At 46.4% G+C, this 17,871-nt stretch overlaps 1 protein-coding gene across 1 annotated transcript in view; it reads right to left on the bottom strand.

The window, feature by feature from the left end:
• LOC121001431 (NXPE family member 3-like) overlaps positions 1 to 17,098 on the bottom strand; it is a 65,613-nt gene extending 48,515 nt beyond the window's left edge. Inside the window, exons 1-2 of the mRNA XM_040432495.1 lie at positions 16,876 to 17,098; positions 3,867 to 4,355 (exon numbers count right to left, since the gene is read on the bottom strand). Of these exons, the coding sequence (XP_040288429.1) occupies positions 3,867 to 4,355; positions 16,876 to 16,944 (558 nt within the window). The 5' untranslated portion in view covers positions 16,945 to 17,098. The remainder of the gene's footprint in view (positions 1 to 3,866; positions 4,356 to 16,875) is intronic.
• Positions 17,099 to 17,871: the final 773 nt, after the last annotated feature.

The following is a 17,871-nucleotide window of genomic DNA, read 5'->3' as shown; positions in this document are numbered from 1 at the left end:
TGTGGAAAAGTTTTGTCACCACGCCACAGCTAACTGCAACACCACCTGATACGGAACGTGTTAGCAGGAGGCAACATTTCACTAACATGGTGGAACAGTACCTGCGCACACCCCTCCACGTACTGACTGATGGTTCGGCCCCATTCAACTTCTGGGTCTCCAAATTGTCCACGTGGCCAGAGCTAGCCTTTTATGCCTTGGAGGTTCTGGCCTGCCCGGCGGCCAGCGTTTTGTCTGAACGTGTATTCAGCACGGCAGGGGGCGTCATTACAGACAAACGCAGCCGCCTGTCTACAGCCAATGTGGACAATCTGACGTTCATAAAAATGAACCAGGCATGGATCCCACAGGACCTGTCCATCCCTTGTGCAGATTAGATATCAACTACCTCCCCTTAACAATATATTATTCTACTCCAGGGAACTTCCTCATTCAATACTATTTTTATTTTCATTTTACCATTATATTGCGGGGCAACCCAAAGTTGAATGAACCTCTCCTCTGTCTGGGTGCCGGGGTCTAAATGTGTGACAGTGGCCTGTTCCAGTGGTGGGTGACGTGAAGCCTGATTCTCTGCTATGACATGAAGACAGATTCTGTGCTGACATGAAGCCAGATTCTCTGTTACGGGACCTCTCTCCTCTGCCTGGGTGCCTGGGCCTAAATGTGTGACAGTGGCCTGTTCCAGTGGTGGGTGACGTGAAGCCTGATTCTCTGCTATGACATGAAGACAGATTCTGTGCTGACATAAGGCCAGATTCTCTGTTACGGGACCTCTCTCCTCTGCCTGGGTGCCTGGGCCTAAATATGTGACAGTGGCCTGTTCCAGTGGTGGGTGACGTGAATCCTGATTCTCTGCTATGACATGAAGACAGATTCTGTGCTGACATAAGGCCAGATTCTCTGTTACGGGACCTCTCTCCTCTGTCTGGGTGCCGGGGCCTAAATATGTGACAGTGGCCTGTTCCAGTGGTGGGTGACGTGAAGCCTGATTCTCTGCTATGACATGAAGACAGATTCTGTGCTGACATAAGGCCAGATTCTCTGTTACGGGACCTCTCTCCTCTGCCTGGGTGCCTGGGCCTAAATATGTGACAGTGGCCTGTTCCAGTGGTGGGTGACGTGAAGCCTGATTCTCTGCTATGACATGAAGACAGATTCTGTGCTGACATAAGGCCAGATTCTCTGTTACGGGACCTCTCTCCTCTGTCTGGGTGCCGGGGCCTAAATATGTGACAGTGGCCTGTTCCAGTGGTGGGTGACGTGAAGCCTGATTCTCTGCTATGACATGAAGACTGATTCTTTGCTGACATAAGGCCAGATTCTCTGTTACGGGACCTCTCTCCTCTGCCTGGGTGCCTGGGCCTAAATATGTGACAGTGGCCTGTTCCAGTGGTGGGTGACGTGAAGCCTGATTCTCTGCTATGACATGAAGACAGATTCTCTGCTGACATAAGGCCAGATTCTCTGTTACGGGACCCCTCTCCTCTGTCTGGGTGCCGGGGCCTAAATATGTGACAGTGGCCTGTTCCAGTGGTGGGTGACGTGAAGCCTGATTCTCTGCTATGACATGAAGACTGATTCTGTGCTGACATAAAGCCAGATTCTCTGTTACGGGACCTCTCTCCTCTGCCTGGGTGCTGGGGCCTAAATGTGTGACAGTGGCCTGTTCCAGTGGTGGGTGACGTGAAGCCTGATTCTCTGCTATGACATGAAGACTGATTCTGTGCTGACATAAGGCCATATTGTCTGTTACGGGACCTCTCTCCTCTGCCTGGGTGCCTGGGCCTAAATATGTGACAGTGGCCTGTTCCAGTGGTGGGTGATGTGAAGCCTGATTCTCTGCTATGACATGAAGACTGATTCTGCGCTGACATAAGGCCAGATTCTCTGTTACGGGACCTCTCTCCTCTGTCTGGGTGCCGGGGCCTAAATATGTGACAGTGGCCTGTTCCAGTGGTGGCTGACGTGAAGCCTGATTCTCTGCTATGACATGAAGACTGATTCTGTGCTGACATAAGGCCAGATTCTCTGTTACGGGACCTCTCTCCTCTGCCTGGGTGCCGGGGCCTAAATGTGTGACAGTGGCCTGTTCCAGTGGTGGGTGACGTGAAGCCTGATTCTCTGCTATGACATGAAGACTGATTCTGTGCTGACATAAGGCCCGATTCTCTGTTACGGGACCTCTCTCCTCTGTCTGGGTGCCGGGGCCTAAATATGTGACAGTGGCCTGTTCCAGTGGTGGGTGACAAGAAGCCTGATTCTCTGCTATGACATGAAGACTGATTCTGTGCTGACATAAGGCCAGATTGTCTGTTTCGGGACCTCTCTCCTCTGCCTTGGTGCCTGGGCCTAAATGTGTGACAGTGGCCTGTTCCAGTGGTGGGTGACGTGAAGCCTGATTCTCTGCTATGACATAAAGAAAGATTCTGTGCTGACATAAGGCCAGATTCTCTGTTACGGGACCTCTCTCCTCTGCCTGGGTGCCGGGGCCTAAATATGTGACAGTGGCCTGTTCCAGTGGTGGGTGACAAGAAGCCTGATTCTCTGCTATGACATGAAGACTGATTCTGTGCTGACATAAGGCCAGATTCTCTGTTACGGGACCTCTCTCCTATGCCTGGGTGCCTGGGCCTAAATATGTGACAGTGGCCTGTTCCAGTGGTGGGTGACGTGAAGCCTGATTCTCTGCTATGACATGAAGACTGATTCTGCGCTGACATAAGGCCAGATTCTCTGTTACGGGACCTCTCTCCTCTGTCTGGGTGCCGGGGCCTAAATATGTGACAGTGGCCTGTTCCAGTGGTGGGTGACGTGAAGCCTGATTCTCTGCTATGACATGAAGACAGATTCTGTGCTGACATAAGGCCAGATTCTCTGTTACGGGACCTCTCTCCTCTGTCTGGGTGCCGGGGCCTAAATATGTGACAGTGGCCTGTTCCAGTGGTGGGTGACGTGAAGCCTGATTCTCTGCTATGACATGAAGACTGATTCCCCGCTGACATGAAGCCAGATTCTCTGTTATGGCATGAAGAGACTGATTCTCTGCTGACATGAAGCCAGATTCTTTGCTATGGCATGAAGAGACTGATTCTCTGCTGACGTGAAGCCAGATTCTCTGCTATGGGACCTCTGTCCATTTGATATTGGTTAATTTTTATTTTTTTAATTTTTATTTTAATTCATTTCCCTATCCACATTTGTTTGCAGGGGATTTACCTACATGTTGCTGCCTTTTGCAGCCCTCTAGCTCTTTCCTGGGCTGTTTTACAGCCTTTTTAATGCCCAAAAGTTCGGGTCCCCATTGACTTCAATGGGGTTCGGGTTCTGGACGAAGTTCGGGTCGGGTTCGGATTCCGAACCCGAACATTTCCGGGAAGTTCGGCCGAACTTCTCGAACCCGAACATCCAGGTGTTCGCTCAACTCTAGTGCTAACCAATGGCTGACATCTGCCAAACACTTAATCTGCCATGTTGGAATTTTTGTGTGTTTATAAAAGTTTCTAGTCCAGAATAGCATATCTCAATCCTATCAATGGAAGCCCAGACCAGGCCACACATATCTGCCGAGGTCTACTAGAAGTTTTTATTTTAACCTATAGCATTATCATCTAAAATTACAACTATCACATTCCATGAACAAACAGTTTTTTAGAAAATGGCCATCTAAACTACCTAATGAAGTTGTCTGAGATAATAATAAAAGATACATGCCTTGGAACGGGAAAAAAAAAACAATTTACTATGCCCACTTTAGCTCTAATGTATGGAGCATAGTTATCGGCACTCCCTTCATCTGCTGGCATCAGAATAATTTATGATCCATTCAACACAAATCAAAACTAAGACGAAACCTCTGCTTTCACCTTGTCGGGCCGAGAGTCCCTCTTCCTGCTTATAATGGAAATGGCTTCACTGGAATGTACCAGAGAGATGTGAACCTCAGCGTCTCCTGGCCAGAGCAGAAGGAACGTGGCTGAATATCTACCATTTCTGTGGTCGGTGACTGCACCCGTTACTCCAGCTTTCAGCTTTGGAGAGTGCAGCTTGACCTGAAAATAATCTCCTCCATAGGTTTTTGGTCGACCATAATGATCCCGAGCAAATATGACAACAGTTATACGATCTCCTATGTGGTAGACTTCTTGTGGATGCAGCAAAACATAAAATGTGGTCTTTGGACTTGTAGAAGACATGAAGTCCACTCCACTGGGGACCTCAGGCCATTCAATGAGCTTGATTAGTCTTTGGATCTCTTCTTGGTCTGAATTGGGTGAGATTTTTGAAGACAGGTAGTTGACAGGTGGTGGATGCCATTGACCTGGAGATCTTATTGTGAGCAATTGGAATATGATCTGTAGATAGACACAAGAAGAAGTCAAAGAAAACAATATTTCACAGATTTTTTGTGCATTTGTAAAGTGTTCCATCAGACCCTTTCACTTTTTTGTATTTTGTTATGTTGCTCCTTATGCTAAAATATAAAGGTGCTAATTTGTCTATGTTATTTTGAACTCAATCCCACATAATGAGAAAATGAGAACAGAAGGTTAGAAATCTCTGCTAATTTATTGAAAATAAACACTAAAATATTTTGTTGACATAAGTATTCAGCCCCTTTACTCAGGACTTAGTTGAAGCCCCTTTGACAGTGATTACAGCGTCCAATCTTCTTGGGGATGATGTCAATCGGTTTACACCCCTGGATTTAGGGATTTTCTCCCATTTTTCTCTGCACATCCTCTCAAGCTCTGTAAGGTTGGATGGGGACCGTCGGTGGTCAGCCATTTCCAGATCTCTCTAGAGATGTTCCATTAGATTCATGGTTTTGGCTGGGCCACTCAAGGACATTCCCAGAGTTATCCCTAAGCCATTCCTATGTGCATAGGTTCATTGTCTGGTTGGAAGGTGAACCTTCACCCCAGTCTGAGGTCCTGATCTCTGGATAAGGCTCTCATTAAGAATATATTTGTACTATACTTTGCTCCATTCAGCTTTCCCTCCACCCTGACCAGTCTCCCTGTCCCCCCAGCATGATGCTGCCACCATCATGCTTCAATGTAGGGATGGTATTGGAAAGGTGATGAGTAGAGATGGCCTTGCGGTACGCCTGGCGGTCATTTCGCAGTGAACTTTGCTCGTTAGCGGTTCTCCGAACGGGCGAACATATGGCAATGTCCGCCGACGCCATATTCTTTTACATTGTGAAGAACGTGGACCCATGACACATCCATCAGGTGGTACAGGACAGCCAATTGAGACATTTCAGCACATGGACTCACCCCCTACCTTATAAATAAACCCGATCTGGCCGCCATTTTACATTCAGTCTTTTGCCAGTGTAGGGAGAGGTTGGTGTGTGGAGCAGGGACAGGCTGTTTTGGACACCAAACGCTAGCTAATAGAGCCACAAAAGTCCTTTTAAGGACTGGTAACGCTGTGCTATCGATAGGTGCGACATACTGAGGGGTGTAATATACTTATAATATACTTTATAACATAGAAAGTATATTATAGTGCATTTGTATTGTGCAGCAGATGTGTGCGGTTCAATTCAAGCAACCCTATTCACTTCTATGGGGCCTGCGTTGCGTGAAAAACGCACAAACAGGAGCATGCTGCGATTTTCACGCAACGCACAAGTGATGCGTGAAAATCACCGCTCGTGTGCACAACCCCATAGAAATGAATGGGTCGGTATTCAGTGCGGGTGCAATGCGTTCACCTCCCGCATCGCATCCGCGCGGAAAACTCGCTCATGTGAAAGGGGCCTAACACTCATAAATTCACAGCCTGATGAACGTTTAAAAATAAAAAAACTAAACCTTTATTTAAAGTCCGTTTAAAAGGGGGCAAAAAGCCTATATGTCACAGTCTGTGACCATCAGGCAACCAGTCTCAGAAATGCACAGAGGGGGGTAATAAATAAATCCTCTGTGCAGTTGAGGGACTGGGCTAAAAGCCTGACTTGCTAGCTAGAGTTGCTAATTTGTTGCAAGTCAGAAATGGGGCACGGTGACCAGTGTAATTGGACACTAGTGTGTGTTGTAAGTGACCCTATTGGGTGTATATGCAGGTGTGGTTGTACCACCTAGTTCATAGGTCGTATAGTGCTAAATACAGTTGATCGCAGTACCTCTACATGAGTGAAGTCTCTGTGGACATATATACACTCTAATGTAGTGCAGTGTTCAGACCTACCTATTTATATAGCCTGCGGCCAGTATATGGTTCACAACCATTCACCTGCAGCCAGTATATTTTGGCTGTATACAGTCACTCGTAGCCAGTATATTTTGGCTCCACATCCACACAGCTATAGCCAGTATATTTTGGCTCCATCCATTCATCACATACACACTCTAAGGCTATTGGGTAGAATATCGCATCTAGTGCAACCCTGCCTAAAGAGCCGTGCCCTAATGAATAACACCAGCTCTACGCGTTTCCACGTGACATGTGGTCGTCGCGTATCTTCAGGAGCTTATTCTATGCCTATGCCAGGACAAAGTGCCGCACTGTAGCGTGCTATGGCCCCGGCGCTGAAATGGCCGCGCGCGGCCGATAGAACGCCAACTTCATATGGCCGAAGCCCCGCCTATCGGGAGGGGTGTGCCGGTTACATCACCAATCAGAGATAGGGGCGGACTGAATAGTTTCGCCCTCTGACCAGCCGATGCCGTAACGATTCTTACCCTACCCGGCGACTATAGCGCATAGCGCGATTAATGGGGGAATGTCAGTCGCGGCCCATATATAATCAATTGATCCAGAACATATCCGCTGGTCGGGACCCACCAGGATGGTGATATAACCGAAAAAGCAGATACCGATCCCCATCTGAGTCGTGTACCACCAGCGGGGAGGGGCATCGCCACTCAATGCAAACTTTTACAGTGCCATTGCACATCGCAGCTAAGCATATACAGTGTACAGCCAGTGTACATTAATGTCTGTCAGCATGTACACAGATGGATAAGCAGAAAAAGTGGAAAAAGTAAGTAAATAATGTCATGAAACAGCGCATCAAATAAAAACGTGCAACTCTAATGTAGGATAAAGCACATCCTACTATTGGGGCTGATACATCAAATAAAGCTGGCATATGATATGGCCTCATTTAGCCCTTGCGGTTGAACTGTCTGGAACTTATAGGTCCACATTGCTTCTTTTCGTAATAGGGGGATATCGATATCACCTCCACGGATTGATATCTTCACTTGTTCAATCCCTTGTACTCTCAACACATCAGGGTCACCGTCATGCATCTCACATACATGACGTGCCACTGATGTGTCCCGCTTTTTCCGGATGTCAGACATATGTTCACCAAATCTGCCTAACACTCACCTAGGGATGACCGCCTTAAGAAGGCACCTGTCCTCCCATCACCGAGCCCAGTGGGAGCAACACCGTCAGAACCCACAAAGCCACACTCCCGGTGCTCCACGTCCTGCCTCTTCTCCTTCTCCTCTATCCTCCCATTTTTCCTCCACTCCACCTTCCACCGTGCCGTCGTCGCGTTCATCTGGCAAAAGGCAGGCTTCTGTTGCCAAAATGTTCGAGTGTAAAAAGATGATGACGCCGGATAACCCTCTTGCCCAATGACTGACCGCTGGCTTGTTGGAACTGCTAGCCCGCCAACTACTGCCATATAAACTGGTGGACTCGGAGGCCTTTAGAAAATTTGTAGGAAGGAAATATATCTCCCAAAAGGGCATCCCGGAGCTATATGACCACGTTCAGAGGCAAGTGAAAGTATCTCTGGCACACAGTGTCGGTGCCAAGATACAACTGACCACAGACACGTGGTCTAGCAAACACGGGCAGAGAAGGTACATAACTTTTACTGCCCACTGGGTGAACTTTCTGATGGCCGTCAAGCATGAAACCCGTGGCACCCGTGTGGATTTGGTGTTAACACCACGGATTGCATGCAGGCCTGTCTCTTCCTCTCCTCCTCCTACTCCATCCTCCGTCTCCTCCTTGGCTGACTCCTCCTTTTCCACTGCTATTGCCTCTACTGCTGCACCCCCCCAGCTCCCCAGAACCAATTCGACGTGCCAGGTGAGACATTTCCATGCTGTGCTGCGGCTATTGTGCCTGGAAGCCAAGAGCCACCCCAGTCCTGCACTCCTTTCAGCTTTGCGGTCACAGGCCGATCAGTGGCTAACCCCGCTCAATTTGACAGTTGGTAAGGTGGTGTGCGACAACAATGCCAATCTGCTGAGCGTGCTGAAACAGGGCAAAATGACACATGTGCCATGCATGGCACACGTCCTGAACTTAGTCGTGCAGCGATTCGTTGCCAAATACCCCTGGGTCCAGGACGTCTTGCGGCAGGCCAGGAAAATCTCTGGCCATTTTAGAAGATCTTGCTGACGTTCAGCGGCGACACCGCCTGCCCGTCAGACGTCTGATTTGTGACTGCCCGACGTGTTGGAACTCCACCTTGTATATGCTTGATAGCCTGCTCTAGCAGAAACGTGCAGTTAACGACTACCTGTAAGAACTCTGCGGCAGGACAGGTTCTGGGGAGCTTGGTATTTTTTCACCGCGCCAGTGGCTGCTCATGCACGACGCATGCAGACTTCTGCGGCTTTTTGATTAAATCACCAAACTGTTCAGTCGCAGCCTGGGCGCCATCAGTGACATCATACCTTACGCTTTCATTCTGGAGGGTGCATTGCGTCGTGTCATTGATCAAGCCGTCGAGGAGCAGGAAGATGAGGAAGTCGCAATGCTGAATGAATTCCCAGGGGGGGCTACTCTATCTGAGACAAGTCAACAGGAGTATGAAGGGGAGTCAGAGGAGGATGTTCCTGGGGAGGAGGAGGAGCAAGAAGAGCATGCTTTAAACTTTTCTGGGATCTCTGGTGTTGTCCGTGGATGGGGGGAGGAGACCGAGGATGACATTATCCTGGACGATGATCAGAAGCCAGGCCACTCCACCGCTTCCAGATTAGTGCAAATGGGGGACTTCATGCTCCAGTGTTTGAAGAGGGACCCCCGTATAAAAAGCATAAAGGTCAAGGACCAGTACTGGGAGGCAACGTACTTAGACCCCTGATACAAACACAAAATGGTGCACGTTACCACCATCATAGAGGGCTGTCAGAATGCAGCACTTGCAGGTCTTGCTTCGCGGGGGCTGGAAGACGAATTTCCACTCACAGAGAAACAGTTGCAGGTACCAATCCAACAGCGCATGCAAGACGAGGGCGGTTTGAAGATGTGTTGGTCACTTTGTGAGATAATTCTTGCAAGCAACCCATCGACAGCCGCCCTCCAGATCCAGCCTCAGGGAATGCCTAGACTGACAGGTGTCCGACTACATCGGGTTAACGGACGATATGGACGCTCTGAGAAGCGAGGAACCCCTGGACTACTGGGTGTGCAGGCTTGACCTGTGGCCAGAGCTGGTACAATTTGCCATGGAAATGTTGGCTTGCCCCTCGTCCAGTGTTCTGTCCGAAAGGACGTTCAGCGCAGCAGGTGAGATCGTGACCGATAAGCGCACTCGCCTAGCTCACAACAGTGTGGACTACCTCACACCCACCACCCAGAACAAATAATGGTACCTGTCTTAGCTAAATACAGCGGCATGGGGGATTTCGTTAGCCATGTTTTTAATCCAATTTTATATTTTAAGTTCTTTTAAACATATGTATTTGACCTGTATTTGTACTGGCCTTCAGTAAAATTTATATCCATTGACTTTCTAATAGACCTCCAGCCACATAATCAGTTGATCTTTTCTGTACGCTGAATGCATAATTTTTAGGGCCTGTAGTCCACTGGCCTGCTGTAAAATTGATATTCAATGACCGTGTAATCTACCTCCAGCTAGCCACATACTTACTTGTTCTTTTCTGTCCGCTGAATGCATAATTTTTGGGGCCTGTAGTCCACTGGCCTGCTGTAAAATTGATATTCAATGACCGTGTAATCTACCTCCAGCTAGCCACATAATTATTTGTTCTTTTCTGTCCGCTGAATGCATAATTTTTAGGGCCTGTAGTCCACTGGCCTGCTGTAAAATTGATATCCAATGACCGTGTAATCTACCTTCAGCCACATACTTACTTGTTCTTTCTGTACGGTGAATGAATAAATGTTGGGGCCTGTAGTCCACTGGCCTCCAGTAAAATTGATATCCAATGACCGTGTAATCTACCTCCAGCCACATACTTACTTGTTCTTTCTGTACGGTGAATGAATAAATGTTGTGGCCTGTAGTCCACTGGCCTGCTGTAAAATTGATATCCAATGACTGTGTAATCTACCTCCAGCCACATACTAAGGCTACTTTCACACTTGCGGCAGTGTGATCCGGCGGGCAGTTCAGTCGTCGGAACTGCCCGCCGGATCCGCCGATCTGCCGCTGACTGAAAGCATTTGTGAGACGGATCCGGGTGAGGATCCGTCTCACAAATGCATTGCAAGGACGGATCCGTCTCTCCGCTTGTCATGCGGACCGACGGATCTGTCTTGTACATTTTTTCACATTTTTACCGATCTGCGCATGCGCATGCCGGAGCGACGGATCCGGCATTCCGGTATTCTGAATGCCGGATCCGGCGCTAATTCATTCCTATGGGAAAAAATGCCGGATCCGGCGTTCAGGCAAGTCTTCAGTTTTTTTCGCTGGAGAGAAAACCGTAGCATGCTGCGTTTTTCTCTTTTGCCTGATCAGTCAAAACGACTGAACTGAAGACATCCTGATGCAAACTCAACTGATTACTCTCCATTCAGAATGCATGGGGATATGCCTGATCAGTTCTTTTCCGGTATAGAGCCCCTGTGACGGAACTCTATGCCGGAAAAGAACAACGCAATTGTGAAAGTAGCCTTAGGCCTCTTTCACACTTGCATTGTCCGGATCCGGCGTGTACTCCCCTCCGGATCCGGAAAAACGCAGGTGTACTGAAAGCATTTGAAGACGGAACCGTCTTCCAAATGCTTTCAGTGTTACTATGGCACCCAGGACGCTATTAAAGTCCTGGTTGCCATAGTAGTAGTGGGGAGCGGGGGAGCAGTATACTTACAGTCCGTGCGGCTCCCGGGGCGCTCCAGAATGACGTCAGAGCGGCCAATGCGCATGGATGACGTGTTCCATGCGATCACATGATCCATGCGCTTGGGGCGCCCTGACGTCACTCTGGAGCGCCCCGGGAGCTGCACGGACGGTAAGTATGCTGCTCCCCCGCTCCCCGCTACACTTTACCATGGCTGCCAGGACTTTAGCGTCCCGGCAGCCATGGTAACCACTCTGAAAAAGCTAAATGTCGGCTCCGGCAATGCGCCGAAACGACGTTTAGCTTAAGGCCGGATCCGGATCAATGCCTTTCAATGGGCATTAATTCCGGATCCGGCCTTGCGCAAGTGTTCCGGATTTTTGGCCGGAGCAAAAAGCGCAGCATGCTGCGGTATTTTCTCCGGCCAAAAAACGTTCCGTTCCGGAACTGAAGACATCCTGATGCATCCTGAACGGATTTCTCTCCATTCAGAATGCATTAGGATAATCCTGATCAGGATTCTTCCGGCATAGAGCCCCGACGACGGAACTCTATGCCGGAAGACAAGAACGCAAGTGTGAAAGAGCCCTAACTTGTTCTTTTCTGTACGGTGAATGAATAATTGTTGGGGCCTCGTTGGAATTCAACACCAGTGACGTGTTATCGAATTTCAACTATAATCATTAGTTTTTTTTTCAAGAGGGGGGATTTGATTAGCCATGTTTTTAATCCCATTTTATATTTTTAGTTCTTTTAAACATATGTATTTGACCTGTATTTGTACTGGCCTGCAGTAAAATTGATATCCCTTGACCGTGTAATATACCTCCAGCCACATAATCGCTTGATCTTTTCTGTGAATGCCTAATGTTTGGGGCCTGTAGTCCAGTGACCTACAGTAAAATTTCTGTCCGTTGACCGCATAATGTACCTCGAGCCACATAATCACAATTTTTTTATGTCAGGTGAATGCCTAATTTTTAAGGCCCATACTCTCGTGGCCTAAAATAACAATTTTCTAGGCTCCAGCAGGGCACATTTCAGAGAATTTCCCTTTAAGACGCATAAAAATGTCCCCTGATTAAGATACATATTTTTGGGGGGAATTTTTGTCATTGATCCACCTCTAGTATGTCACTGTCCATGTTGTGGGACTATTTGTGCACTTCTACTAAGTATTTGGTGGCTGTAAATATGAGCTGAAGGTTTTTTTAGGTTCGCCTGCCATTAAAGTAAATGGGGCCCGCCACGAACAGCAGTTCGCTGCCCCGGCCGATGTTTGCCCATCACTAGTGATGAGCAGAGCCTGGTTTCCTCCAGACATTATGCTGGCCCCACCATGCTTGACTGTACGGATGGTATTGGGCAGGTGATGAGCGGCGCCTGGTTTCCTCCAGACATGACTTTTAGAAAGAAGGCCAAACAATGTAATTTTGGCTTCATTAAACTAGAGAATCTTGTTTCTCACAGCCTGAGAGTCCTTTAGGTGCTTTTTTGCAAACTTTCATGTTTTTTTGTTTTTTTTACTGAGGCTGCAGTGATGGTTGACCTTATGGAAGTTTCGCCAATCTGCACACAGGATATTTGGAAGTCAGGCAGAGTGACTGTGTGTCCTCCTCATGGCTTGGTTTTTGCTCTGATCCATTGTCAGCTGTGATATCTTATATAGACAGCGCTGAGTCCTTCCAAATCATGTCAAATCAACTGAATTTACCACAAATTACTCCAGTCAAGGGACTCTAGTTCGGCTTAGGAGTCCCTGCTCTGACTCCATATATAGCTATGTCCTTATATGGAGTCAGTGCTTGGGGACACAAAGTGTGTTTAAATCTAATTTAGCCTCTATTTCTAAAAAGTTTCTGACGGGATTCAAATTCACAACATTCTACATTACAGCCAAGAGTGTTAACCACTACGCTATAGAGCTACATGGCCAGTTACTTTAAAAAATTTAAATAATTTAAAAAAAAAGAGACTTCTGCTGTATACTAGTAGTAAGTATTCCTATACAGCAAAAGTCTCATATAGTTTGTTTTTTTTTATTAATGGACGTGCAGCTCTATAGTGTAGTGGTTAACATTTTATGCTGTAATGTAGAAGGTTGTGAGTTAGAATCCTGTTAGAAATAGAGGCTAAATTGAATTTAAACATATGCAGTATATACGTTTTCAGCCATATTATATTTACATATATTATTATATATTTAGAATATATAATATTATAATATATGTAAATATATTATGGTTAAAGCATCAACAAGTAGTTTTCCACATATTATGCATTCATATGCATCAGAAGTATGATTATATACAGTACAGACCAAAAGTTTGGACACACCTTCTCATTTAAAGAGTTTTCTTTATTTTCATGACTACGAAAATTGTAGATTCACACTGAAGGCATCAAAACTATGAATTAACACATGTGGAATTATATACATAACAAACAAGTGTGAAGCAACTTAAAATATGTCATATTCTAGGTTCTTCAAAGTAGCCACCTTTTGCTTTGATTACTGCTTTGCACACTCTTGGCATTCTCTTGATGAGCTTCAAGAGGTAGTCCCCTGAAATGGTTTTCACTTCACAGGTGTGCCCTGTCAGGTTTAATAAGTGGGATTTCTTGCCTTATAAATGGGGTTGGGACCATCAGTTGCGTTGAGGAGAAGTCAGGTGGATACAGCTGATAATCCTACTGAATAGACTGTTAGAATTTGTATTATGGCAAGAAAAAAGCAGCTAAGTAAAGAAAAACGAGTGGCCATCATTACTTTAAGAAATGAAGGTCAGTCAGTCAGCCGAAAAATTGGGAAAACTTTGAAAGTAAGGGCTATTTGACCATGAAGGAGAGTGATGGGGTGCTGCGCCAGATGACCTGGCCTCCACAGTCACCGGACCTGAACCCAATGGAGATGGTTTGGGGTGAGCTGGACCGCAGAGTGAAGGCAAAAGGGCCAACAAGTGCTAAGCATCTCTGGGAACTCCTTCAAGACTGTTGGAAGACCATTTCAGGGGACTACCTCTTGAAGCTCATCAAGAGAATACCAAGAGTGTGCAAAGCAGTAATCAAAGCAAAAGGTGGCTACTTTGAAGAACCTAGAATATGACATATTTTCAGTTGTTTCACAGTTGTTTGTTATGTATATAATTCCACATGTGTTAATTCATAGTTTTGATGCCTTCATAGTCATGAAAATGAAGAAAACTCTTTGAATGAGAAGGTGTGTCCAAACTTTTGGTCTGTACTATATATATATATATATATATATATATATATATATATTAGTAATTACAAATTTTTTACAATTACTAAAAATAATATAAAATATATAAATTTAACTTAGCCTCTAATTCTGACAGGATTCAAACTCACAACCTTATACAGTACAGCTCAGAATGTTAACCATTACACTATAGAGCTGAATGGCCAGTCTCCGAAAAAAAAAGGAGTCTTCTAATAGGAATACTTACTAGTATTTGGGGTACAGGATAATGACACATTAACACTCGGGGTACAGGATAATGACACTGACACTTGGGGTACAGGATAATGACAATGAAACTTGGGGTACAGGATAATGACACTGACACTTGGGTGAGAGGATAATGACACTGACACTTGAGGTACAGGATGATGACACTGACACTTTGGGTACAAGATAATGACACACTAAAACTTGGGGTACAGGATAATGACACACTGACAGTTGGGGTTCAGGATAATGACACTGACACTCGGGGTACAGGATAATGACACTGACACTTGGGGTACAGGATGATGACACTGACACTTTGGGTACAAGATAATGACACACTAAAACTTGGGGTACAGGATAATGACACACTGACAATCGGGGTACAGGATAATGACAGTTGGGGGTTCGGGATAATGACACTGACATTTGGGATACAGGATAATGACACTGATACTTGGGGTACAGGATAATGACAATGAAACTTGGGGTACAGGATAATGACACTGACACTTGGGGTACAGAGTAATGACACTGACACTTTGGGTACAGGATGATGACACTGACACTTGGGGTATAGGATAATGACATTGACACTTGGGGTGCAGGATAATGACACTGACACTTGGGGTACAGGATAATGACACACTGACAATCGGGGTACAGGATAATGACACTGACACTTGGGGTACAGGATAATGACAATGAAACTTGGGGTACAGGATAATGACACTGACACTTGGGTGAGAGGATAATGACACTGACACTTGAGGTACAGGATGATGACACTGACACTTGGGGTACAGGATAATGACAATGAAACTTGGGGTACAGGATAATGACACTGACACTTGGGGTACAGGATAATGATGCTGACACTTTGGGTACAAGATAATGACACACTAAAACTTGGGGTACAGGATAATGACACACTGACAGTTGGGGTTCAGGATAATGACACTGACACTCGGGGTACAGGATAATGACACTGATACTTGGGGTACAGTATAATGACACTGACAATCGGGGTACAGGATAATGACACTGACACTTGGGGTACAAGATAATGACACACTAAAACTTGGGGTACAGGATAATGACACACTGACAATCAGGGTACAGGATAATGACAGTTGGGGTTCAGGATAATGACACTGATACTTGGGGTACAGAGTAATGACACTGACACTTTGGGTACAGGATGATGACACTGACACTTGGGGTATAGGATAATGACACTGACACTTGGGGTGCAGGATAATGACACTGACACTTGGGGTACAGGATAATGACACGCTGACAATCGGGGTACAGGATAATGACACTGACACTTGGGGTACAGGATAATGACACACTGACAATCGGAGTACAGGATAATGAGACTGACACTTGGGGTACAGGATAATGACAATGACATTTGGGCTACAAGATAATGACACACTAAAATATGGGGTACAGGATAATGACACTGACACTTGGGGTACAAGATGATGACACTGATACTTGGGGTACAGGATAATGACACTGACACTTGGGGTACAGGATAATGACACTGACACTTGGGGTACAGGATAATGACACTGACACTTGGGGTACAGGATAATAACACTGACACTTGGGGTACAGGATAATGACACTGACACTTGGAGTGCAGGATAATAACACTGACACTTGGGGTACAGGATAATGACACTGACACTTGGGGTACAGGATAATGACACTGACACTCGATAAACAGGATAATGACACTGACACTTCGGGTACAGGATAATAACACTGACACATGGGGTACAGGATAATGACACTGACACTTGGGGTACAGGATAATGACACTGACATCTGGGGTACAGGATAATGACACTGACACTTTGGGTACAGGATAATGACACTGACATCTGGGGTACAGGATAATGACACTGACATCTGGGGTACAGGATAATGACACTGACACTTTGGGTACAGGATAATGACACTGACATCTGGGGTACAGGATAATGACACTGACACTTGGGGTACAGGAGGCTGACACACTGACACTTGGGGTACAGGACGCTGACACACTGACACTTGGGGTACAGGACGCTGACACACTGACACTTGGGGTACAGGACGCTGACACACTGACACTTGGGGTACAGGACGCTGACACACTGACACTTGGGGTACAGGACGCTGACACACTGACACTTGGGGTACAGGACGCTGTCACACTGACACTTGGGGTACAAGGTAGCGATGTTGCTTTGTGCTCTCAGTCTGGTTATACTAGTTGTGGAGATCATTGATTTCCAGGTCAAGGGTCTTGGGTTCTTTCTCTCTTTGCATCTCCTGTTTTTTGGTACCTCCCAGTTAGCCCTCACATTATATAATAATCAGCCCTCTTACCCCAGTGATGATGAGTATGATGAGGAGCCAGAGGCACAGGGCTCGGTGGAAGTTCTTGCTCCTGGTCATGATGATTTCCTTGGTCTTCAGTTGGCTTCTTGAGGTTGTGGCTCCCCCTATGGTCAGAATCCTGAGAAGTGCAGCTGACCGCCTCACTCTGTATTCTGTCAAAGTATTTTTTAAAGCTCATCAAAGACTGTTGATGGTTGACCTGAGGAAGATTAGAATATGACTGGCAGAAGGTTCACGCTGTGTAGCTGTAAACGAGAATGTTCTGCCTAGGTGAAGCCCTGTAATTCAGGTTTTTCCACTCCTGCTCTCATGCTGCCCAAGGATTGCAGTGTCTGTTGCCCTCTTCTGGTCCTTTGTTGGCTGAGCAGTGAATGGCTTATTTTCTATCCTGTCTGTGGAGACAGGCCGTTTCAGATGCCTCCCCCTGGTCCCAGGAATTGTCATCTATCATTTTCTCTGGGCACCCAGAAGTGATGTCTGAAGCCTCCACTCAGCAACAATACCATCTATGGCCTGCATTGGCATCATCATAAGTGCATGCATGATTAAAAAATTGGTGCAGGAGATAAAAATGACATCACTGGAGGAAACATACAGTGGGCGCAGGTCCCTGTTTATCCAACATGATTATTCACTAAAGTGCATAATAAAATTCAAATGAAAGCAGGAACATAGGACAATTACCCATACTGTGTCTCCTCCAGGATGGCGCCAACCCCAACGCGCGTTTCGGCGTACCTTCGTCTGGGGGTAGCGTCATCACTGGAGGACATGGGTTATATATGAGTGTCAACCAATCACTACATACCAGTTACTTGCTGGTCTATTCGTCACCGTGGTTGCGCCGGAACTAATCTATGGTATTGAAAGCCTGGAGGAGACACAGTATGGGTAATTGTCCTATGTTCCTGCTTTCATTTGAATTTTATTATGCACTTTAGTGAATAATCATGTTGGATAAACAGGGACCTGCGCCCACTGTAT

This window comes from Bufo bufo, chromosome 5, assembly GCF_905171765.1.
Source record: "Bufo bufo chromosome 5, aBufBuf1.1, whole genome shotgun sequence".
NCBI classification, from domain to species: Eukaryota; Metazoa; Chordata; class Amphibia; order Anura; family Bufonidae; genus Bufo; species Bufo bufo.
The sequence above is the reverse complement of the archived record's forward strand: the minus strand, read 5'-3'. Positions and strand labels throughout refer to the sequence as shown.